The sequence below is a fragment of the Epinephelus fuscoguttatus genome, linkage group LG18 (genome assembly GCF_011397635.1).
Source record: "Epinephelus fuscoguttatus linkage group LG18, E.fuscoguttatus.final_Chr_v1".
NCBI classification, from domain to species: domain Eukaryota; kingdom Metazoa; phylum Chordata; class Actinopteri; order Perciformes; family Serranidae; genus Epinephelus; species Epinephelus fuscoguttatus.
In genome coordinates, this window is record NC_064769.1 from 19934619 (window position 1) to 19956771 (window position 22153).

General features: G+C 40.4%; 1 protein-coding gene across 2 annotated transcripts; it reads right to left on the reverse strand.

Moving 5' to 3' along the window:
- Nucleotides 1–1912: 1912 nt before the first annotated feature.
- On the reverse strand, nucleotides 1913–9298 carry LOC125905978 (prolactin-releasing peptide receptor-like). Of its 2 annotated transcripts, none has more exons than XM_049604332.1 (3): nucleotides 9234–9298; nucleotides 4224–4703; nucleotides 1913–2546 (listed from the first exon to the last, which is right to left on the reverse strand). In XM_049604332.1, the coding sequence occupies exons 2-3, from the start codon at nucleotides 4670–4672 to the stop codon at nucleotides 1913–1915; spliced, it is 1083 nt and encodes a 360-aa protein (XP_049460289.1). In that variant the 5' UTR covers nucleotides 4673–4703; nucleotides 9234–9298. The 2 variants fall into 2 exon arrangements, with proteins under 2 accessions (XP_049460289.1, XP_049460288.1); XM_049604331.1 differs by having other exon boundaries at nucleotides 4224–4698; nucleotides 9234–9290.
- Between the last annotated feature and the right edge of the window lie 12855 nt (nucleotides 9299–22153).

The window sequence follows — 22153 nt, forward strand, 5'->3', positions numbered from 1 at the left end:
CTTCTGGGGCGTCGGTGGCTTAGTGGATAGAGCAGGCGCCCCATGTACAAGGCTGTTGTCGCAGCGGCACAGGTTCGACTCCAGCCTGTGGCCCTTTGCTGCATGTCATTACCCCTCTCTCTCTCTTTCCCCCCTTCATGCTTAACTGTCTTATCTATAAAGGCAAAAATGCCCAAAAAATATCTAACCAAAAAAAAAAAAAGATTCACCTCTTCTGTATCACAAGTATGTTATCCATTTATGACAAGTAAGCTTCACTATTACATAAAGGTCTGGTATGCAGCATATGTACAATATACTACATAAAGTATTTCAGATACGAGCATTAATGTCTCCACAACTTTTCTCTCACAGCTTTTAACCTTTAATTTGTTATTTATCAACCTTGAATAAGCTACCGGTAGCAGTAAACATTTATCTTTTACTCAGGCTGCTTTTTGTATGTGTGTTTGCTTTTCATTTTTCAAACTAATGGCCTGAATTTCATGAACTCTGCTGCTGATATTTATAGTCCCCAGAGGAGAAGTCAGAAGCTGAATCCAAATGTCCACCCTCCAGACCTGCAGACTGAGCCTTCGCGGACTTCAGCTGTACGTACTGTGGCGTGTTTTCCATCTTAATGTCGAGCTTGCGAGGCCACAAAAGTCCTTGACAGACAGTACTCAAGTATGCTTTGCTCATTTCTTATTCAATAGTTGTTTTTTATTCCTCTCGCAAGTTGTTGAATCGCAACTGCCCTGGCAGACGATAAGATATAAATCCCATGTATAGGTTTTTCTTGTGAGTTTTAACGTTTCTATACAGCATATAGGCTATACACATTCAAATATAGAAATGTTTGTGAGAAAGGACCGAACGTTGACGACATAAATGTGCTATTACATTCATCGTAAGACCTTCTTTGGTTGCTATTCAGCCTTTTATGTTAGCCTATATGTAACAGCCACTTAAGCACAAATTCATATTTGGTAAAAAATTCTGTGTTGATGTCACATGTATAAATTCTGCTGTTTACAGATTACTATTTACAGTTTACACAACAGTTTCTGTATATTTTAAATAGCAGTGGACTATATTAAGCTTATGTTTATTATATTTATGTGTTAGAATACAGGCAAAAGCAATTTACGCCAGGTGTGGTGCCAAAAGACAGTTTAGTGCACATGACAAAGGGAGACTGTGGACAACATTGTGCATAAAAGACAACATGACGTTTGCGTTGTGTGGAAGTATAATAGCGGCTAATAATTTTGGAAGGACTTGGCCTGTTGTTTGTTTCTTTTTTTTGTATTCTCAATAAACCTTGGTCAACTTTTTCCCTGCCTCCTGTTTGTACTGTGGATCTTCAGAAAAGAAAGAGAAACATGAGTCAAAACTGAGACACCATGCAACCTAAGTGGTCTAGGAACTTCGGTATGTTGAAACAGCCACTATATTTTTTTTAGTCTGCAAAATAGGCTATGATGATGTCTGTATTGCAATGAATTGTGGGTAAATTAATCACTGAAGTCTGGTGAAGTCTGCACCCCAATCGGATTCTCCGGAAGTCTGCAGAGAGTTTGTTTGAGGCACCCTGTGGACTGGATGATTATCTAATGACATGTCCTCTTTTATTGATAAAATTGACAGAAGCTATCTAATGGTTGGTAATTTAATATCTCAAACTCCAATGGTGACATAACCATTAAATTGACTGAACACCTTCATGCTGCCAAACAGACTGACCTTTCCTATAGAGCCTCCCCTGCCATCATCTTTGTACACAACTAAAGGCTGAATATCCATGAAAGTTTCGTGGATTTTATCGGTGGCCAGAGGATGAACTCCATTAGTCTGACACACCAACGTTTCCACTTGTAGGATAATTCGGCAACTTACACCGCAACATTAGCAAATTCATTTCACAAGGTAATTACAAGACCACGCTGGCAGCACAGTGGTTAGCAGGCACTCCAATACGATGACGGCACTTGAACATCTTCCGTAGCTCGGTGCGGAAGCGATCGTGTAGCCATGCATACAGGAAGGGGTTACAGCAGGATGAGCTCATGGCACAGAGGTGGCACAGAAGTTGGATGAGTAAAAAATAGCGCTTGTTAATGAGATGAATGTCTATGTCTCGCAGCACATTGAATACATGAATAGGAAGCCAGCACACTGCAAAGGCAGACACCAAGAGCGCGACCAGGCGAAAGATCTTTCTCTTGCGAGCTTGCTGAGCACCCGCCTGGCCTTGTGTCCTGTGGCCTGGTGCGACACACTTCCTCAGTTTGACAGTAATACAGAGATAAGAGACAAAGACAGCTGACAGCGGCAGGACATACGTGACCAGCAGGGTGCTGTATGCATAAGCGCGTCTTTCTTTCTCCTGACCCAGCCAGAATTCCTCACAGATGGTGAAGCCTTCCTCTTTGAACTCTACATGGTAAGTGTGGGTGACTGCTGGTGCTACCAGCCCGCAGGACAGCAGCCAGATGCTGGTGAGGACGGAGGCACAGGTAGCTACAGAGGTACGCTTCTTCAGGGGATGAACTGTTGCATAATATCTGTAATAAAGAAGAGTAGTACTTTATAAAAAGGGTGCCAAGCTCGTGTTAATTAATGCATGTAAAGTCATGAGCCAAAGAATGAGTTACTCTACGATTTATTTTAAACTCCTGCAGCAAAAATTTGATTTCAGTTTAAATTACTTTCAGCTAATGGTTTAGTTAAAGATTCAGTGTGTAGGATTTAGGGGGATATATTGGCAGAAATGTAAAATAATAGAAGAAGGATTTTGTCTTTAGTGTTTAATCTTTAGTTTTATCTTTTCATTACCTCAGAATGAGGTATTTAAATCTGCATAGAAAGCGGATCCTCCCTCACAGAGTCCGCCATGTTGTACTGCAGTTTTTCCACAGCAGCCCAGAACATCAAACCAAACACTGACTCTTGATAGGGCCATTCATGTTTTCACAGTTTCCACCATAGTTAGCAGCCACTCTGATAACAGTGTGGAAAAACACAGCGTGAACTTGAAACTGCTTTATTCAGTGTTTTTTATCACCAGGTTCATTTATTTTGGAGAGAGAGATGCTTCTGCGGGTGATTCAGTTCAACACAACCAAAAACAACTACAAAAACAAAACTTTCAGTTTGCCCTGTACCGTACAATTAGCAAAAAAGGAAAATAATTGAAGTTTTAAACTTTTAAGCTTGAGCAGAGGTGTGCATATAAAACAGCAGCAAAGCAGTAATAAGCCAAGGTGGGTTTTCAGCTGGTGCTTAGATTGATGTCGCTGTCCTTGGCTTCAAAGGGAGATAAAGCAACATTTGAAATCAAAACTGCAGGAGGAAGCTTAACTGTAGCTCTCTTTTAGTACAGTGAGCAGCAGCGCAATCTCAGGGGTCCACCAGGGGACGTGTCTTTGCAGCTCATACCTGATTGTTCTTTCTGTGCACAAAGTATAAAGCTGGGTAATTGGATTTTGGTCTGTTCCCATCAGGCTCATACTGCCACGAGCAGCCCAGATTATTTTGCAGTCGGTCTTTGTTTTTGAATTCAGAAAGGGATTTAGCTTGTTATTACAAATCGTAAAAGATATATGAGTTTGACTTGTGCAGTTATGTATTGTTGATTTATTTATGACTAAACTGTTCATTAAAGTCTCTAATTTATGAATCTGTAACATGAGCTGATGAAAAGCTGATCATTTAATTAACATTGAGCAAAAGGAGTCTTTGTTACATCATGTACTGAAGCTGACACCGGATCACGATGAGTCATCTTTTCAGTCATTCATTTAAGCATAAGTGGTGAAACCTTATTGTTAAAGTGTTACCTTAAAAAGTGAGTAATCTGAGCATCTCCATAATTTCTGAACGAGTATAAATGAAACATTATGACAGATAATGATTGAATTTCCCGGTGGTCTAATTTCTGGCTTGTCAGTTAAACTCCACTCACACTGTGAATGATGTTTGAAATGTGGAATAAATTAGAAAGTGAGGAAATTCACTTCATGTTGTTTGACCTTTATTTAATCAGGGTGGTTGGTTGAGGTTTTAATGTGTTTTTCAAGAGTTCCTTGGCCCAAAATAGCAGCACAATCAGGTTGCACAAACCAACAGGGACACTAAACTGTGAAGATAATTTGAAAGGAATGATGAAAAAACTTTAAAGCTGATTGTAAATGTCACTTCTGATCTGAGTGGGATCATTTCTGCAGTGCAGATCCACCCACCTGTCCACAGCTATAGCAGTGAGCGTGAAGACGGAGACGTAGACCGTGACTGGTTGGATGAGGAACACCAGATAGCACATCGAGCGGCCAAAAACCCAACCGTGTGGGTTGAAGGCGTAGGCGAGAGTGAAAGGGACGCAAGTCACGCACATGAGCATGTCAGAGAAGGCCAGGTTTCCGATGAAGAAGTTGGTGACGTTGTGCATCTTGCGGGTTCGGCAGATGACATAGAGGAGCAGGTAATTCCCAAAGACGCCCACCACCACAACGAGCACATAACAGGGGATGATGAGAGGCTTGAACGTCTGCAGCAGAGCGACATCTGCAAACTGGGAGCTGTGGTTCGTGGAGCTGTTCTGCACTGCAACCTCGTAAATGTGTCCATCTGTCTGTTCTCCAGACACAGACTGCTGTGTGCTTCCTGCCAAGCCACTGTGATTACCCTCCATGGCAGCAACGCTCAATCTCCCAGTATCTACACTGTCCAAAAGACAATAAAACAGCTGTTATGACAGAACATTAACAACTTTTCCAAAGGTCAAATGGGTGTATTCAATCTAAGGATGCATGGAAAATGTAAATGCAACAATTTGTGACATTTACAAAATGGAAGACAATTATTACTAACCACGCTTTGACCAATACCAACAAACCCTCACAGTAAAAGGCAAGGAGAACATTATTAGGGAGCATATAATTATGAAGGCATTTAAATGCAAATAGCTAAAATGAGCAGCACAACTCTTGTGTAACCTCCGCTGAAATGTGCATATGGAAAATGTCAAATCACAGGGTTGTGTCTACATAAAGAGGACACAGTGCTATCTTAGTGTGATTACAGAGCAGCAGACTGTTTTTAGTTCTTTGAAGCATCAGTGGAATATTTATTCAACATGACTCAAGTGCTTTGATGAATTTATTAAACAGCAATAATAGTTTTTTACTTTGCTGATTATTATTGTCACAGTCATGTAGCTGAGAATGAATTACAGTGAAAACTAAAGGAAAGTACAATTGCAACATAATATTCTCTTTGGCATGAGTCTCATAAATATTAAATATTCAGCACAAAGACACTTCAAAGAATGATGTTGAACTTGAAGCCAGCTGCTCGTTGACTTAATATGTCTTGTTAAAGAAGCTCTATACGATATTCAGAGCATTAACAAAGCAGCACACCACTATTTGTTTTCCAATGATTAACAGAGTAATGGTGCCCTGAGCAGAGAAAGAAATCATTACCTCTGTGTGAGTTGTAATCTGAGCTTCTCTGTGTTTTGTTGTCGTAGACTATCCAGCCACAAGTGCACGTAAAGGGCCTGACACACCAAACCAACGGTCAGCCAACGACTGATGTTGGGCCGTCAGTGAGCATCTGTCACTCTAGTTTTTGTGGTATGTCCCATACTGTTGGCACTAGTCAGCCCTTTCGGCTTTTTTTTTTTTTTTTTGGGCCAATTCAGAATGTTGAAACAAGTAGCCCTTTTTAAATAGGAAATTTGCAGGAAAGCCCAATCAGTCTTCGTTCAGCATTGGCAGAATAAAAACAAAATCAGGGAGTGCGGCAAAATGCCACCTGCCTACTTTTGTTCATACAGAATGTGCCTTTTTCGGGCCAATGGGGGGCGTGAGCAAGTAGCAAAATGTGTAGCTCAGCGTGTGACGTAAGTGACACAGTGACGTGCTCCAAGGGAAGCCACGGCTGGTCAACCCTTCAACGATTCTCTCGTGAGCCGCCCCGTTCTTCACCGTGCCCGTCATCTGACTGTTAATGGCCTCTTCATTTGCAAGGGCAAGGAAGGCGCGCAATTCCTTGTCTCCCCAGTTGCTCATCTTTACAGTGTCTGTCAGGTTTGTGTTTCCCTTTAGCTACTAGCTGCTCATTCCTGCTATCAGCTGTTTCCTGTTAGTCCACCACCAGTGGGTCGTATGTACAGCGTCATCAACAGCTTCTCCCACAAGTCATCAACAGCTCCTCCCGTGGTGGAAGGCCGCCTCTGTCTTTTTAAACTAAAAGGGTACCGCCAATATGACTACCCTACGTGGCGGAAAATTGGGCACCTCGGATCAACTCGCCAATCCGGCTCAGTGTGTCTAAACACTCAGCTTGCCAGTAAAATGGCCCAACATTCGCCGAAAATCTGGCAGTGTAAAAGTGTTAGAGCCCGTCAGTGAATGTATTCACTCTGATGGGCAGTTCAGCACAAGAGTGCACAAGTGCACAAGAGAAACAGACATGAAGAAAGCAAACAAACAACTAAATTCAAAATGGTGGAGGATTAAAACAAACATGTTATATTAAGTAAGATATTTTTAAGCCATTGAGCTCTTTAGCAGAAACAGTTCACAACTGTTTGTGTTACTGTTTGCTAGCGCACGGTAAATTTCATTTGTTTGTCCAACATTAGGTTGTGTTGTAAAGATGCCAACTGGCTAACTAACATCTTGAATCCGTCCTCCTGTCGGTCTTTCGGCTTCTCTTTTTAAATAATGCATACAGACTAGCGCCACCTGCTGCTATGGAGAGTTATCTCCTCTCACACAGGTGCAGAACATATCTGCTAGTTGGCTGTCGGCTGTAGTCTTTGTGGTGTGCTCAGGTGCAACTTTTTGGCCGAGACCCAGGCGACATGAGGCAATGCATCAGTCGACGTCGAGGTCTCTAATGTCAGTCTAATATGTTTGGGTCATTAGCGCGTGCCAGTACCGTGTGTTGCCCATCGGCTAGCTAGTTGTTGCCACTCTGCACTGCCCTCATGCCACAGTTATCACTGATATCAGGATGGTTTCCTCTGTCACTGTTGCTGTTGTTAGTACTGTTAGCTGCATGCTAACAAAGAGCTAAAGAGCTTCTTTAAGCAACAAGAGAAGAACTGCTAATGAGGATGCTCTGATGGTCACACTTCTTAAAGGGGAACACCACCTAGACTCTGAATTCCAATATATTATTTCCATGGCCGAGAAAAGTTAAATCAGTATTTGTGAACATGAGTTGCTCTCCCTCAAAGCCAGAAACCAGAGAAGAAAGTGATGAAGTGTAAAGTCTGAAGCTGCGGCACAGCATGAGAATGAGAGATTTTGTGGACCCACAGAATGTTGGTTTTCTTTTTAAACCCAGATGAGCTTTATTCTGTTGTAGTCAGCTCTGATGTAGAAAATGTACCGAGAACATTCCCCTGGGTGCTCTCAGTGTCACCTATAACATCTTTCCCACTTCATTGTAAGTGAAGCAGCTCCACACTCTACATCCTACATTACTAATCTGACTTTTAGCACATTAGATTTTGGATTTTGGTGATAGTTCATTTTTACTTATATTTTTGGACTGTCTCAGACCATCGGAATAACATGTATGAATAATGAAAATGGGAATAGTTCCCCTTTAAGTGTGATATTAAATAATTCATACCAATAAAAATACCATTTATTAAGTAATATCGAAAGTATGTACATATTCCTACTGACTGTGTGGCAAGACAATGCAAAATAATTGTTCTTTTTAAAGACGTATCGCTATTTTTATTGTTTTAGTTGCATAAAAATTTTGTGATATAAGCACACTTTGCACCTAATTCAGTCACATGTCCCAATGCTTTTATATTCTATCATGTGCAATACCTCCTGGTGAATCAGATTACAAAATTAAAACTACAAGTTGTGGATGAAATATCAGAAATGCCGGACGCAATAACACTCCTGCAGTGCCAAACTGTTCCACGAAGCACATCAGTTAGAATTTTTGCAGTGGTTTTAATGACATTCACCTTGAGGGTCATTTTAAAAGCCATAGCTTGCACTGTTGTTTAAATGTCCTGTTAAAAGTCATTCATTCAGCATCGGGAGGGTCTACTTGTGACCATGGCTCCTCTTTGCTAATGAGATTTTTTCTATGTTTTGCACATAATTTCATCAACAGTGACTGTTTGGCCTTCTATAAGCTCTCAGATGACAGTCACATCTCTGGTCCAGCCTATTAATATGTGACGCACAGTGCAGAGATACAAAGAGGGACCTTGGGTTCTTGCTCCATATGAAATTAATTCATGCAACAGCTGATACAATGACTAATCAATTCATGAACAGCGAGGAAGATACATTTTACTGGAAAATAATGACAGATTTTGTCTTCTGTCTTCTGCTTTCTGGCTGCTATTAAAAATTTGAAACATCACAGTTTGATTTAAGTCTCAGTGTTTCAGACTAGTTCACATGCGTATAGAGTACAGTTAGTGCAGACCTCTGCTGTAACCTTCACTTAATATGACTATAACTTGGAATTTAAATGCATTGTCTTGCATTGTCTGTAAAGCATTTGCACTTACATGTAGAGAATATTACCTTTGATGCTCATTTATTAAAGGATGCTGACTTTGCTGTGCCCGTATTGTAGACTTACCACGGTTATGAAATTACATTGTTTTAAATCCAGTTTAAAAGACCATATATATGCATGAATTAAATGCTCAGATATTCAGCCTGAGCCAAATAAGAACTTTCATTTTAAAGCTGAAACTTGGTGCCCACAATGACTTTGCTTGAATATTTTTTACACATACAGTGTGAGGTCAATCCCAGTGGCACAGTGTGTTATCAACTTGGATATTAGAGTGCAGAAACAAAATAATAGAGTAATAAAAAAACAACATATTTGAGATAGATTTGTTCACAGTCAGCACCCTTCTCACCTATTTGCACCATATTCAAAGCTTTTTCCTCGTCTTCATCTCCTACATTATTTGCTTAGTCTGGCTTTATTATAGAAGTCCAGCTATAGGCTTTAGAGTTTAGAGTTTTCTTTCAATACATATTTATTTGCAGAAGGACATTTTTAAATAGATATGTGCTATCCAAGTAATGCATATTTCTATTATATACTACAGTTATGTTGTTCTGTCTTGGAGGAAAGATGCCATCACTACCTCTGACCTGAGGCATGCAAAATATATAAATTCATTAATGAATAAACATACAAACAAATACAGATTTGAAAAAAAAAGCACGGTAACTCACCTGTGTTGGTGTCTCTGCAGCGTACAGATGAGTTGTTTGAGTATGAAAAGCGGACTTTCCTTGTGCGCTTCTCCACTCTGAGTGAAGCTGAAGCTGCTGTTGCTTTAGGAGCAGAGAGAGGAAGAGAGGGGTGGGGGTGGGGGGGTGGGGGGGTGGGGGGGGGGGGGGCATGCAGAGAGTCAGGGGGAGAGAGAGATGACAGGATGCCAATAAGATGGCAGAGACCCATGAAGATTGATGTCTGGGTTGGACTTGACAATGATGTTTGATCTTGAACTGATTAGTTAGAGTCAGGGCTGATTGATCTCAGGATAACTGTAATTACTGATCTGTTCACAGACATGTGCAGGTCTCTATCTTGCTGACATGTGCATGTATTTATCACCAGTAGACCCCTGATTTAACGCTGTGTTAAAGTGCTGTTAGTGTATTGTTTTTTAGAAATTGTGCATTGATCATTGACTATAGATGGAGCTGAATGAAGATTATAATTGTTGTGTTTTGAAACAAGCTTTGGCACAGACAGAAAATGAAAATTATATCTAGGTGGAAGGAAAAATCATTGTGAGCTGTCACCATCTGCTTTTTAAAGCTGGAGTGCACACCTTTTGTCTCCTCCCTCTGGCAGTGAAACTCATTACACAAACGCTGTTGATGGGTACTTGTGAAATGCAGATAAGCTTGCCACATATCTCCCCCAACCCCAGGACAGCTCACTTCAAGTCTTATTTTTTAATTTAATCCTAAAAACAGATTTATTTATTTTTTTCCCTAGAATAAACTGGGAACTGTTAGTTATCTAACAACACATCAAAAATAATTGTAAGCTGAAGCTGGTCTCGTTCAGTGAATCAGTTTATCATGTACACTCAAAAAATATTTAGGTCTAATATTTAAGATTGTTTGCTTATAAATACATGAACCTGGTTGTTGTCTATTTAAAACACATTGGGTTTATTAGTGCTATTAAATAAATCACATTATTACTTTATTTTATTTTATATTATACTCATTATTATTACTTGAGCTTGTTCATTCATTCATTCATTCATTCATTCATTCATTCATTCATTCATCTTCTAACCGCTTCATCCTCTTGAGGGTTGTGGGAGGGGGGGGCTGGAGCCTATCCCAGCTGACTACTTGAGCTTGTGTTATTTATTTATTCATTTCACAGATAGTTTATACATCGTTAGTCCTTAAATCCATTATGAACGCGGACTTGGAATCATTGCTTTATTTTATGGCCTTGCTGCCCCGCCCTCAAAAAATTGACAACATGAAAGGCCAAGTGGCCTTGCCCCTAAAATGATGAAATTCCAGGCCTGGTGCCAAGCATGTAAAAGACCTATGGTGGTCAACACGAAATGAAATGAACGGCTCTATCTAGAGCAAGTGTTTGATTTGTCTTTCTGGGCTACTGTAGAACAATACTTTGGACACATTCAGGGTTTGTTTACAGAGGTAATCTGTTGTGAAGTTAGCTTGTTACCAGATAACACTACCTAGACAGTACATTTCAGCCAGTATTTTCATGCTAAGTGATATGGGGCACATGTTAGTACATTGTAATGTCACCGTGACAAGGAAAAATTAAATTACAGATATCTGCGGTGCATATCAAGTGCAGCTATTAGCTATACAATGACTTGCCACAGACACCATGGAACAGGACCCGCTCCGTAGGTATAAACGTCTCATTCTCAGGTAACAAAAAACCCAACAATTCTTGTTTTCAGGTGATTATAAGCAAATGAAAATATAGTTGTGAATATTATATTCAATTTCTGCCAGTAGATACCCCTAAATCCTGCACAGCGGACCTTTAGCATTCCTGCCTTCCATTCATAGAAATAACAAACAGAAAACGCAGCTTATAATTTTCAGTAGAATCAAAATTTTAACTCGTCCAGGGTCTCTGTTTGAAACCTATTTTCCAACAAAGACTATTCTAACTGCAATGACGTGGAGTGCAGCTTTTGAACAGCTTTTTGAAAAATGTCTCCATTTAGAGTATAAAGCCCCAGACTCCCACCTTTACAAGTGAGTGTTTACACAGTAAATCCATTGTCCACGAACATTCCCCAGATAAAAGGATTTTGAAAGTGCACTGTGATTCACGGTTACACGTCCTGTGGTTCCAAATGGCAGAGTAAGGCTAAGACATTTAATTCGTTTTGTTATAGATAATAAGAAAATGAATTTTTCATTGCAGACGGAGAATGAATATCAGAAACTGTGCAGCAGTTATGCCTCTGCTGGTCCTCCTATTAGTAATATGGACTTAAAGCAAAAAACATGCACAACATAAGTCGGTCATTTCTGTTTTGTAACACTGAGTAAGAGCTGGAAATGTTCCAAAAACGTCAGGGGGTAGTCGAGAATGAAAAAGATAAACCTTTATAGACACAGGGGCAAATGACCTGACTGCTTTCAGAGATAGTAGATATATGAGGAGGGTTATGTAAACGCTATCAGCTGTGTCAAGAAAAAGATGACATGAAAGGAAACCAGACAATAACCTCACTGCATGGAGCCACATACAGGCTGGAAATTTGCACAGTATTATAAGTACTCTGTATGTTAATATAATGAGCAAGACTGTGAGAACATACATTACATTCAGTGTCTACATTACATATTACATCTTAATTGACAGCACTGTAATCTTATATTGCTGAAGTCTATAATCAGTTAGGCACTATGAAGAAAAAAGAGAATCAATTTATGTAGCCAGAAGAAATATAGTCACAGTGACAAACTGATTACAGGTTTAGAGGACAACAGTGTAGGAAGCAACATGGTTATCTACTAGTGGAATACTTTCATCCAGAAAAGCATGCCTGTGGCTGCAGAGATAATAAAATACACAAACCAGATGGAGTTAGCGGCGTAAGTGGGAGTATTCCTTAAAAAGAAAAAAAAAAAACAATTAAAAGATGCTGAAATATGCTGATGTGTTGATGCAAATATGGCCTACGAGGGGTGATCAGTAGTCAAGGAGACGGACCATCTGCTGTCAGGGGCCCCATTAGCTCCATTAACAATACTCCAGTGTATTTTTAAATAACTAATTTTAATGCAAGTGTGTGTCAAAGTGTTTTCACAAATGAGAAACACTGATTAGGCTGCGATGTTTACAGGAAATCACCTTTGCTTGAAATGAGTACTGCAGGAGCAGCGCTCAGGTCAGCAGGCAGGAATTTACATGTCTCAGGAGTGTAAACACCAACATCAGGTCATTTTAGTTTAACTTTCGCTCTAATGGTCTGTTAGCAGAAGATGTGCTCACTGTGAGCTGATGTTCACATACAATAATATATGGCTGATTTAGATAAAGCATACTTTATTGAAGGTTTTATCACTGATTGACAAATAATTTACTGAATCTTGATACGTTATAGATCGGTAATAAGCCATTAATTTTTTATCTGTAATTCTCAGGTACATTTTTATCCAATGAGACAAATCAATAACCTTTACCTACCACTGTATCGTACAGTACATCAAGGGGACAGTATTAATTGAAGTACTATGGAGCCCAACTGTGGAATGTGAACTTGAACTTTTTATCTGACTCTATGTCCTTGTCTGAATACAAAAAAACTACATAAAGTATAAATCCTCACTGTGCTGTGTGGCTGCTGTGTTTAAGCAAAGTACTGATTTATTTGATGTTCTGTTCATTTGTCCTCAGTAGTGTTGATTGTGTGGATATGAATCTTTATCAACATTTTACTTTGCATCATGTTGTATTTCTAAATCTATCTGTATTTTATACTTCTGTTTTTATTATTTGTTACTTTTCTCTGGTCTTTATATTTTAATGTGCAAATAAAGTTAAACTTTAAACTTATTTACAACTTCAGAAGACTCATTAACTTGCTGATTGTCTGTGCTGCAATTATGCTTTTATAAAAATACACGTAAATGCTTGAGTGGACCTGTGCAGAGAGAGTGTTATGTGTCATCTCCTGTCAGGAGGTGGTCTGAGTTCGGTTTGCTTTAAGTAGCCTGTGCCTTGTTAATACAAAGTGTGCCAGGTTCGCTCTCTAGATCACATGCTGTTGCACTGGGGTCCTTGAAAAAAGAGATGAAACCCCGTTGGCCTGTAATGCTTGCAAGGACGCAGGACAAGGAGTAATTTGGTACACAGAAGACACTGCACATCTCCAGATGTGGAATGGAGAATACATCAAATGGCAACAGTCTACAGCACAGAAACACTGAGGTTTACCTCCAATTTTAAGTTCATGTGAAAGTGAGGGGATTCATAACCATGCTGCAGTGCCACGTCAAAGTCAAAACAAAACCATGTCAGTATATATTATATATAGGCTATAGTGTGAACAGAAAGAGGACTGAGGCCCCATCAGAGCTGAGGTTGACCAGAAAGAAAACTGTTACGAATGAACTGACAACGTGAACACAAAAAGAACTGAGTCCTTTTTCTGTTGGTCCACTTTTTGGTGCACTTTCAGGGGACTGAGATCGGTTCATTTAAAAAGGACTAAATGTGAAAACACCCTTGCAGACGTTGCTGAATCTGTAGGCCAGGGTGTCTCCGACATGCCACAGCCTGAAGTCCGAGATGCACCTCAAGAAAGGCCGAAGAGTGATGTTGACTTAGTGTATGGCAACAGTCTGAAGTCAGTAGTAAGTAACAGTTACGTGTGACAAAAAAGGACAACTACAGAAGCAACCAACATGCGGCAAAAGTGGACCTTGACGTGCTCTCCTCCATCCCCTCGGTAGGTAAAAAACTGACATTCCCTGGCCCCTTGGGAACCAAATAAATAATTAAAAATGTTTGAACCCTTTTGAGCGTTACGTTGTCTTTTGCCCTTACATTACCTGGTGTAAAATCGTGAATCTGCAGACCCACTGTAAGTATTGCAGTAGGGGTGTTATGGGTTTGAAACTGAAAGGCAAACAGTATAAAAGAAACCACCATGCAAACATATCCAAGCAGCATTTGCATGTTCTGTGCACGTATAATTCCAGGTTTAGAGGCTGTGAAACCCCAAACTCTACTAATATCTGTAGCTGCAGAAGGGATGGTTTCGTAGACAGCTAGACCATTTATCCTTGATTAAAATTGCCCAATTACATCTCCACAGTCAAAGTTTATTATAAACTTGATTACTTTTTAATGGAAACTTGAAAACTTTTTTTTAACATTCTGTACTAATGCATTTTATATGTCACACTGTTATTTCTGAGTTTAATGAAGGCATGTCTGTGCAAGCCAAGCAGTTCAGGAAGATTTCTAATTATAATCATTAGAAAGTCACGCCTCGGTCTGAATTTCAAATTGTACTACATCTAAATCAAAGTGTTGACAACCTCATCCTGAGGAAAGGACACACTTTGCCTCAGCTGATAGCTGATAGAGTGAGTGTAAAGCTCTGCTCATACATTAGAGCACTACAACAGGCTGTTTGAACTTTACACCAAAACAAGTTTTTATAGTTCTCTACTGAGAAAACTTTAATCCCTTAGGGACTTCTTGAGGGAGTTTCAATAATCAAAGTGATGCTCTGTTCAACATGAACAAATCCCCCAGGACTAGGATCTCCTTGCTGTGTCCTCTGAGAATCATACCTTCGCCTGACCGAAGTCTTTGTGAGCATACGCATAAATGTGGGCGGGGATGCAGGGGACACGTCCTCTTCAGTATTTAGAATAAGTGTATTTGTCCCTGCGAGTAAAAACTTGGAAGTGGCAGAGGACTTCTAATTCATTTGATGAACTGCTACAATGTGACTCATAGACGTAACAGTGCCTCAGTTAAAGTAGGTGGTGGCTAGCCTGGAAATCCAGACCCAAATCTAGAAAGACTTAGGGTCTGGCTATGAATGCAAATGGCCCAAATCGAGGGGCGGCACCAAGCATGCATTTGAAAATATCACTGCTGTATCCGGTCGGCAAAACAGCAAAAACGTCCTTCTTGCAAAGGAAAGACTGGAGCGGTGTCTTCTGTTCCTCTTTTAGAGAAAAAGCCAAGTCTAACTCGTTCATTGTAGCGGCCAAAGCTGTTTCAAACAACTGGTGTTCATCCGTAGCCATCTTGCAATGTTTACTGACTGATTCCGGACTTCGTCGTCGCAGCGCTGTCGTCATCTGTTTAGCTCACCTCTGGCCCGCCTATATCAGATACACCGATATGATTGGTGCAGCTCGGCTCCAAGGGCATGGGTAATGAGCATCATTACTGATTGCCAGAGTGACTCACTGAGCAAATTCAAATTGTACTCTAGCGAGAACTCTGGATTTCCAGGGTAGGTGGTGGCAGCATACAACCTCAAAAGCAATGGTTGCAATCTGCCATAAAAAAACGGAAAGAAGATGCAAGTGCGAAAAAACTGAAGCAGAAAGTACCATGACATTTCCATCATAAAATGATACAGTTGATGCAAGTTGTTTTCACATTTTGTGTCTCTTTGAGTTTGTTATGCCTCTTTTGTAGATACTGTGTGCCTCTTTGCATCACTACGTCTCTTTGAGTGACATTTTGCAGGTTAAGGCCAGAGGACCTCTGACACTTTGAGCTCCTGGGTTTGTGCCCAGTAGGCTAGTTTAATAGGTTTGAGCTGAATACTCCAATACAGATAATGTTCTTTTTACAAGTACGAATATTGAGTCCGGTCTCTCTCCAAAGTCATTGAAATTCGACGCTTCAGCAGTGATTTGCGGTGTCAGAAACCAATGAAAAAAGTGCTCTTTAACGTTGGCATGATACATGGCTGGTTGCTGTTATAGTTTAACAGCGCCCAGTGGCATCACGGGGAAACGCGGCGTGACAAGGATGAAAGTTAACACACCGAAAGTCCGACTGGGGTGGGCGGATCCAACAAACGCTGACTTTCACCCAAGAGAGCAGTGTTGACGTCCCATAAGATTCTAAGGCCAAACGCTGTTCTTTTTTCCTGAATCCAACCACGTACTTTTGTTGCCTAAACCCAACCACATGCGTGAGTTGTTGGAGGGGAAAAAAAAAAACAGTTCATGGTGTTGTATAGTGTATTTTGAAAGACGACAATGCATGTAACAGGCAGAACTCAGGGTACCTTGCATGTCATATATGGACATGGAAAGTCCATGACCAAACGTCAATATGTGACAAGGTCAGAGTGAGAATGTGTTAGAATATCATACCACTAAAATGTGTCAGTGGCTGAACTCATGACAGAGGAAAATCTTCATTTGGGTAGCTGTGTTTAATATATTACTCTTACAATAAAAAATGATCTGAAGCTCAGTTCTCAGGCTGCTCTGTAAATCCTTTTCTCCTAGGTAAAAAATATTGCGACTTCTGATTAACCCATATAAAGTTCAGGCTTAAAATAACAGCCTCTGATTAGGCTCAACCCACTTCTGGTATAAACTCTACCTGTCTGGGGGGATAATACTGGAAACTCAACCAGGCCTTCAAGGCGTCTTTGAAAAAGGGAAAAAGATCTGCTTATATACATATTTTTACATAATCATTCAAAGTGGTGACAAAACTAACTAAATTAAAGTGGCACCCACCCTGACCTTAGACTCTCAATGACAGTGAGGAAAAACTCCCATTATGAGCCAAATAAAGGAAGAAACCTCGGGAGGGCCTACTCAAAGAGAGATCCCCCTCCAGGACGATCAGCTGATGGGTGCCACTGTCTGTGTCAGTCTTCATCTCTCATTTTAACGTCCACAACATTTGCTGCTCTCCTGTTCCTCACTGTCCTGAGGTGATCTCTTTCTTGATCCTCTTGGCTGTGGGCCCTCCTTCTCTTCCTCCTCCTCACTGTTAATGTGTTCTGCAGCACCTGCATCTTAAGCCACATCAATACTGCCACTATGGGCACGATCGTGGCCAGGTGTAACGTAAAAGTGTCTGAGCTGCTATCTGTAAATTTGTCACACCATCTGTGTTTTTTGCTTTAGCAACCTCAACACTTTCTGTTTCCTCATTGAAATCCTCACTTTCCTTGCTCATGCGACCATCTGGATACCATGCTGCTTCGTTCTTCAGTGTCATCCTCATCCTCCTCTCTTGCCTTCTTCCTGGATCCTCCTGGCAGAGGGTTGTCGTCTTCTAGACAATGGCTGACTCCAGCCTCAACCACAGCACTGTCAGCATTGTCAGCATTGTCAGCGCTGTCATTGTTATTGTTGACAATGTTATCAGCGTCTTTGTGATTTTCACCATTGTCCTGGTTTTTATTGTTTTCCTCGTTTTCATCATTATTGTTGTCAGCATCAAGTTGTTGTAACATGGCCAAAACCACAACTTGTCTTTGTGCCATGTTGGGACATCAATGAAAAATTGGTTCCAGGCATTGACTCCATAATACAATTCAATGTCTGATGGTGGCTGTGGAGGGGGGCCTGCAAGTTCAGGTGGAGCATTGTTTCGATTAGAGTTTTTCAGGGCACTTGGATTACGACGGACAAGACGTCTGACGTTTTTGAAATGCATTAGCGGAGTTTTATTACATTTTCAAAATGTGGGTTCCATGCACTTCAAGTGTAGCTGTTATTCCGACTAGCTGTTATCCTCTGATACACCGAACGAGTTTTGTGGATTAAAAAACTACACTGGACTTCTTGTCGGCATAAGGGTCTGTATTTTCATTCTAAAGTGGCCATTTCCTTTAACTTTAGTTGCAACTACTGGCCTGGCATGCCGGAACTTTTTTCAAAACGAAAATGAGAAATGATTCCGTTTACAGCGGATCATTTTTGTGTAAACATGGCCTGCGTGTAGTCTTTGGTGCCTCATCCTCTGAACACCACAGTTGGGAGACTGTAACACACACTGCAGGAACTACACAATCATTTCACATCTGCTTCGTTATGCAGCCTAAAGGCCACTTTCAATCTAACCCCCACCCACTTCTTGTATAAACTCCACCCACTCATAGTACAGATACAGATAATTTAGTTGGTTACAGATACAGATAATGGTGTACTCGCTCATCCTTACAGTTTAATAATACATTCGTGTGTGTGTGTGTGTGTGTGTGTGAGTTTCACACTGATGGACACCACATGTCTACTGTCAGGTGTTGTCTTTGAATATGTCCTAGTGGCTGTCGTGGGGTTTTGAACAAATCTTTCTCTTATTGTCTGCTGTCTGCAAATTGCTGTTACAATACTTGTATCCCAGTTCATTATACGTGTAGCTACATGTGCAAACAGCACCAGCTGAGCTTTGGATTTCATCGTACTCAACAACAGCTTGGACTTTTCATGTAACTTTTTTTCCAGAGCCTCTTCCATATAAATGGGTGCGTTACCAGTACCTGGTCCCATCAGTCAGTCGCTGAACAGTCTTGCAGGGCTGACCTTTACTTAAACCATGGAACGGCTCACATGATGTTTCTATCTCTCAAACAGTATTCAGTTCTTTTTTTTTTTCAACTTTCTATCGCCCATGGAATATTTCTCACTTTCCGTTTTCTTTCTACAAAATGATTGACAGCTTAAATTAATGACCAAATGTGCACTAAATATTTAATGTCCTGCAATTCAAGTTATGGGAACTGAACATGAGCATTGAAACAGTTTCTAGATTGCAATATCTGTAGAGAAGCTCATATAATGGCAAGTGATTGTTATTCCACAACGGAAGATGAGATCGGAGGTGACAGGAGCTCATTTGCATAGAAAGAGTCACAGAAAACAAAGAAAAGACAGTTTCAACAGTAATGGCTGTCAAAAGATGCTGTGGCTCTGATCTCTCTGCCTTTTGAATTCCCATCTGTCATCTCAGTTGTCTTTGCACAGGGAACTCCCTTCCACCTGCCCAAGTCACTGAACTGCCACTATTATGCAAATGTGTGCAGTGTTCAAACACGATAAGCATTTTGCTTGTTTGTTTTTGTAAATTATGAGCTAAAATGTAGCTGCTAAAGGCGTCAGGCATATTTTTTTATGTATTTACACAAGATTTTTGGATTTATTTTCCTCAATGTATTCTGGAGAAACATGTTCTTCAAAGGGGTATCTGATAAGCTGAGCTGAAAATATGTTTTTTTCTTTTTTAGTTTGAATACATAAAAAGCCCAGAGAAAAAGAACAGAGGAAATAGGATAACTAAGGGAAAATATTATGGGCCATAAAGGAATCCCTCACCCACAAAAACGATCATTTGCAAACCAATTAGTGATTAGTGATTCATGAACAAAGCTTTGTTTTTCTCTCATGTGTCCGCTGCAAACGGCGAGCATACTGATTGACTGGGGACCACATTTAACAACAGCAAAACTGTATCAAAACAAACTCTCACACAACTCGTGCAGTATAATCCAAGCCTCATTATGCTCAGTATTCCCCAAACACATGCATTTTTTGATTAAAAACACAGCAAAAAAAATAAATAAATAAAATAAAAAGAAATTCATTCATTCATTCATTCATCTTCTAACCGCTTCATCCTCTTGAGGGTCGCGGGGGGGCTGGAGCCTATCCCAGCTGACATCAGGCGAGAGGCAGGGTACACCCTGGACAGGTCGCCAGACTATCACAGGGCTGACACATAGAGACAAACAACCATTCACGCTCACATTCACACCTATGGACAATTTAGAGTTACCAATTAACCTAGTCCCCAATCTGCATGTCTTTGGACTGTGGGAGGAAGCTGGAGTGTCTGGAGAGAACCCACGCTGACACGGGGAGAACATGCAAACTCCGCACAGAAGGGCTCCCACACCCGGGATCAAACTGGCAACCGGCAGGAAGTATTGAGGATACGACTGGATAAGTGAGTTAGATTTACTACATGAGTTGTGTGAGGGTTTGTACACAGATGTTTTTTTCACAAATAGCTGTTTTGCTGTTGTTAAACATGGTCCCCAAATCAATCAATAAATCAATATTTTTGCCGTTTTCCATGGAAGCATGCAGAAACACAAAGTTGTTCTTTTTTTCACAAATTCAAGGTAACACACATGAATTGATTACTGAACGGGCTTACTGGGCTCAGGTGAGAGGAGGAGACTCAAAGTTACCCCAGAAAGACTCAGAATTACCTCAAAGACACTCAAGGATACCTCAGACAGACTCAAAGTTATCTCAGAGAGACTCACAATTACCTTAAAGAGATTCAAAGTTACCTCAGAGAGACACAAAATAACTTAAAAAATGAGCAAAACAACCACAAAGAGACACAGAACCACCAGAAATACACATTACCTCAATAAGACACAAAAGTACCTCAATAAGACACAAAATTACCTCAGTAAGACAAAAAATGACTTCGAAGAGATGCAAAACAATGACAAGGAGACACAACATGACCTGAAAGCAGTGGTATAGTGGTAGCTGATAAAGTGGGCGTAGGCTACTACTAGGACATGGGTATGTTACTGAGGAGGAGGTAGGTGTACTCTCTTATATTTTCAATGGCTTTTTGGTTGATTGAAGGGTACACTAACTGACCAGAACAGATGTGGGTATACCATGTATACCTGCGTACACCAACCGAAAAAGATATAAAAACACAAAAAGATGCATATAGACAAAAAGAGACTCAAAACCACCACAAAGTCTGTGTCTTGCTCCTACATGGTGAGGCCTTTTGCATCTGTGCCCAGTGGCCAATGGTGTCATAAACCATCCATGGGCTAGCACAACATTAATAACTGATATATAAATGGTGATTTTGTGGGTTAAGTGCTCCTTTACACACACTCAAGGACATGTGATCATGTAAAGTACCAGATCAATATGGAGAAGGAAGAGACTGAATAATAATGATGCTGCATGTAGGATGGACCACATTTCAGATGACATTATGCCATTAATTCTTGCTTTGGACAAAGGTAATATGCCAGCATTCAGCAGGTTCAGTGTACATTATGCATTAGGATGTCTGCTGTTGCTGCTGCTATGGCAACGTTTGCAGCCTTGCGTTCATTCTTAAAGACACGCCGAACATAGAGCTGCGAAAATAGATACAAACAAATGTCTTGTGTGACCTTCAATGCAGTCCTTCAGTCATGAAGGGTCTGCCGTATTCACTTCGTCTTGCCTGTTTATCACATCTGCTCAAGTCTTCTCACATTTATCAAAGACATTGTGCCACAAAGCTCAGAGAGCAGCTTCTTACTTTTAATCAAAAGTGAGTGCGTATAAAATCAAACACTTGTGATCTTGGCCGTGACCCTGTTTTTTCCATTATTATCAAGAAAAGTTGATGAAGTGGTTTCTCCTGGGGTCCTGGGTTGAAACATCTTTTAATGGTCTTTTTTAAGTGTATACATTCATTAGAGTATGTTTTATTGTACACAGTGAAAAAACAAATCCTCTTGTATCTAATGAATAGACTTTATGCCATGAATTTAAATAAATGGAGGTGCCTATAAACAGGATTTATATTGAGCACCATAAAACAGAAGCATTTACTTAAAGCGCTGTTTGAAAGTATTTCACTTGATAAACTAAAGCTATCCTTTTATTATGATGTCAAATACTTACCATGTGCACAGCAGTGATTGTAGTTGCTGCACATGAGGATTTAGGAGCAATAACCTTGCACAAAACTAATGCATCACTGAGTCCAAGGGCTTAGGTTTTGTTTCAAAATTAATTAATCAGGGGGTTTGGGGTCCTCTGCCAGAAAAGTTTGAGCATCAAACACTTAATTTCCTGCATTCTGGTGAATTTTCTGCATCACTTCGTGGTGGAAATGTCTTTGTCAAAATAAAAGTTTTCTGCTACTGTCATGTTTTTATAAAGAGGGACAAATGCACTTTCTAAATATTAAGGGAATGTGTCCCTTGCATCCCACTGGAAATCTCCACCTATGACTGAGACAATGTTTTACATACGGCCCCGATCAACTTCACAGTTTTTGCATGGAAAAATCTCTGAATGCTCTGAGATGACTAAATGAGGCGTTCAGCAGATGGCCACAGAGGGTGGCAGCC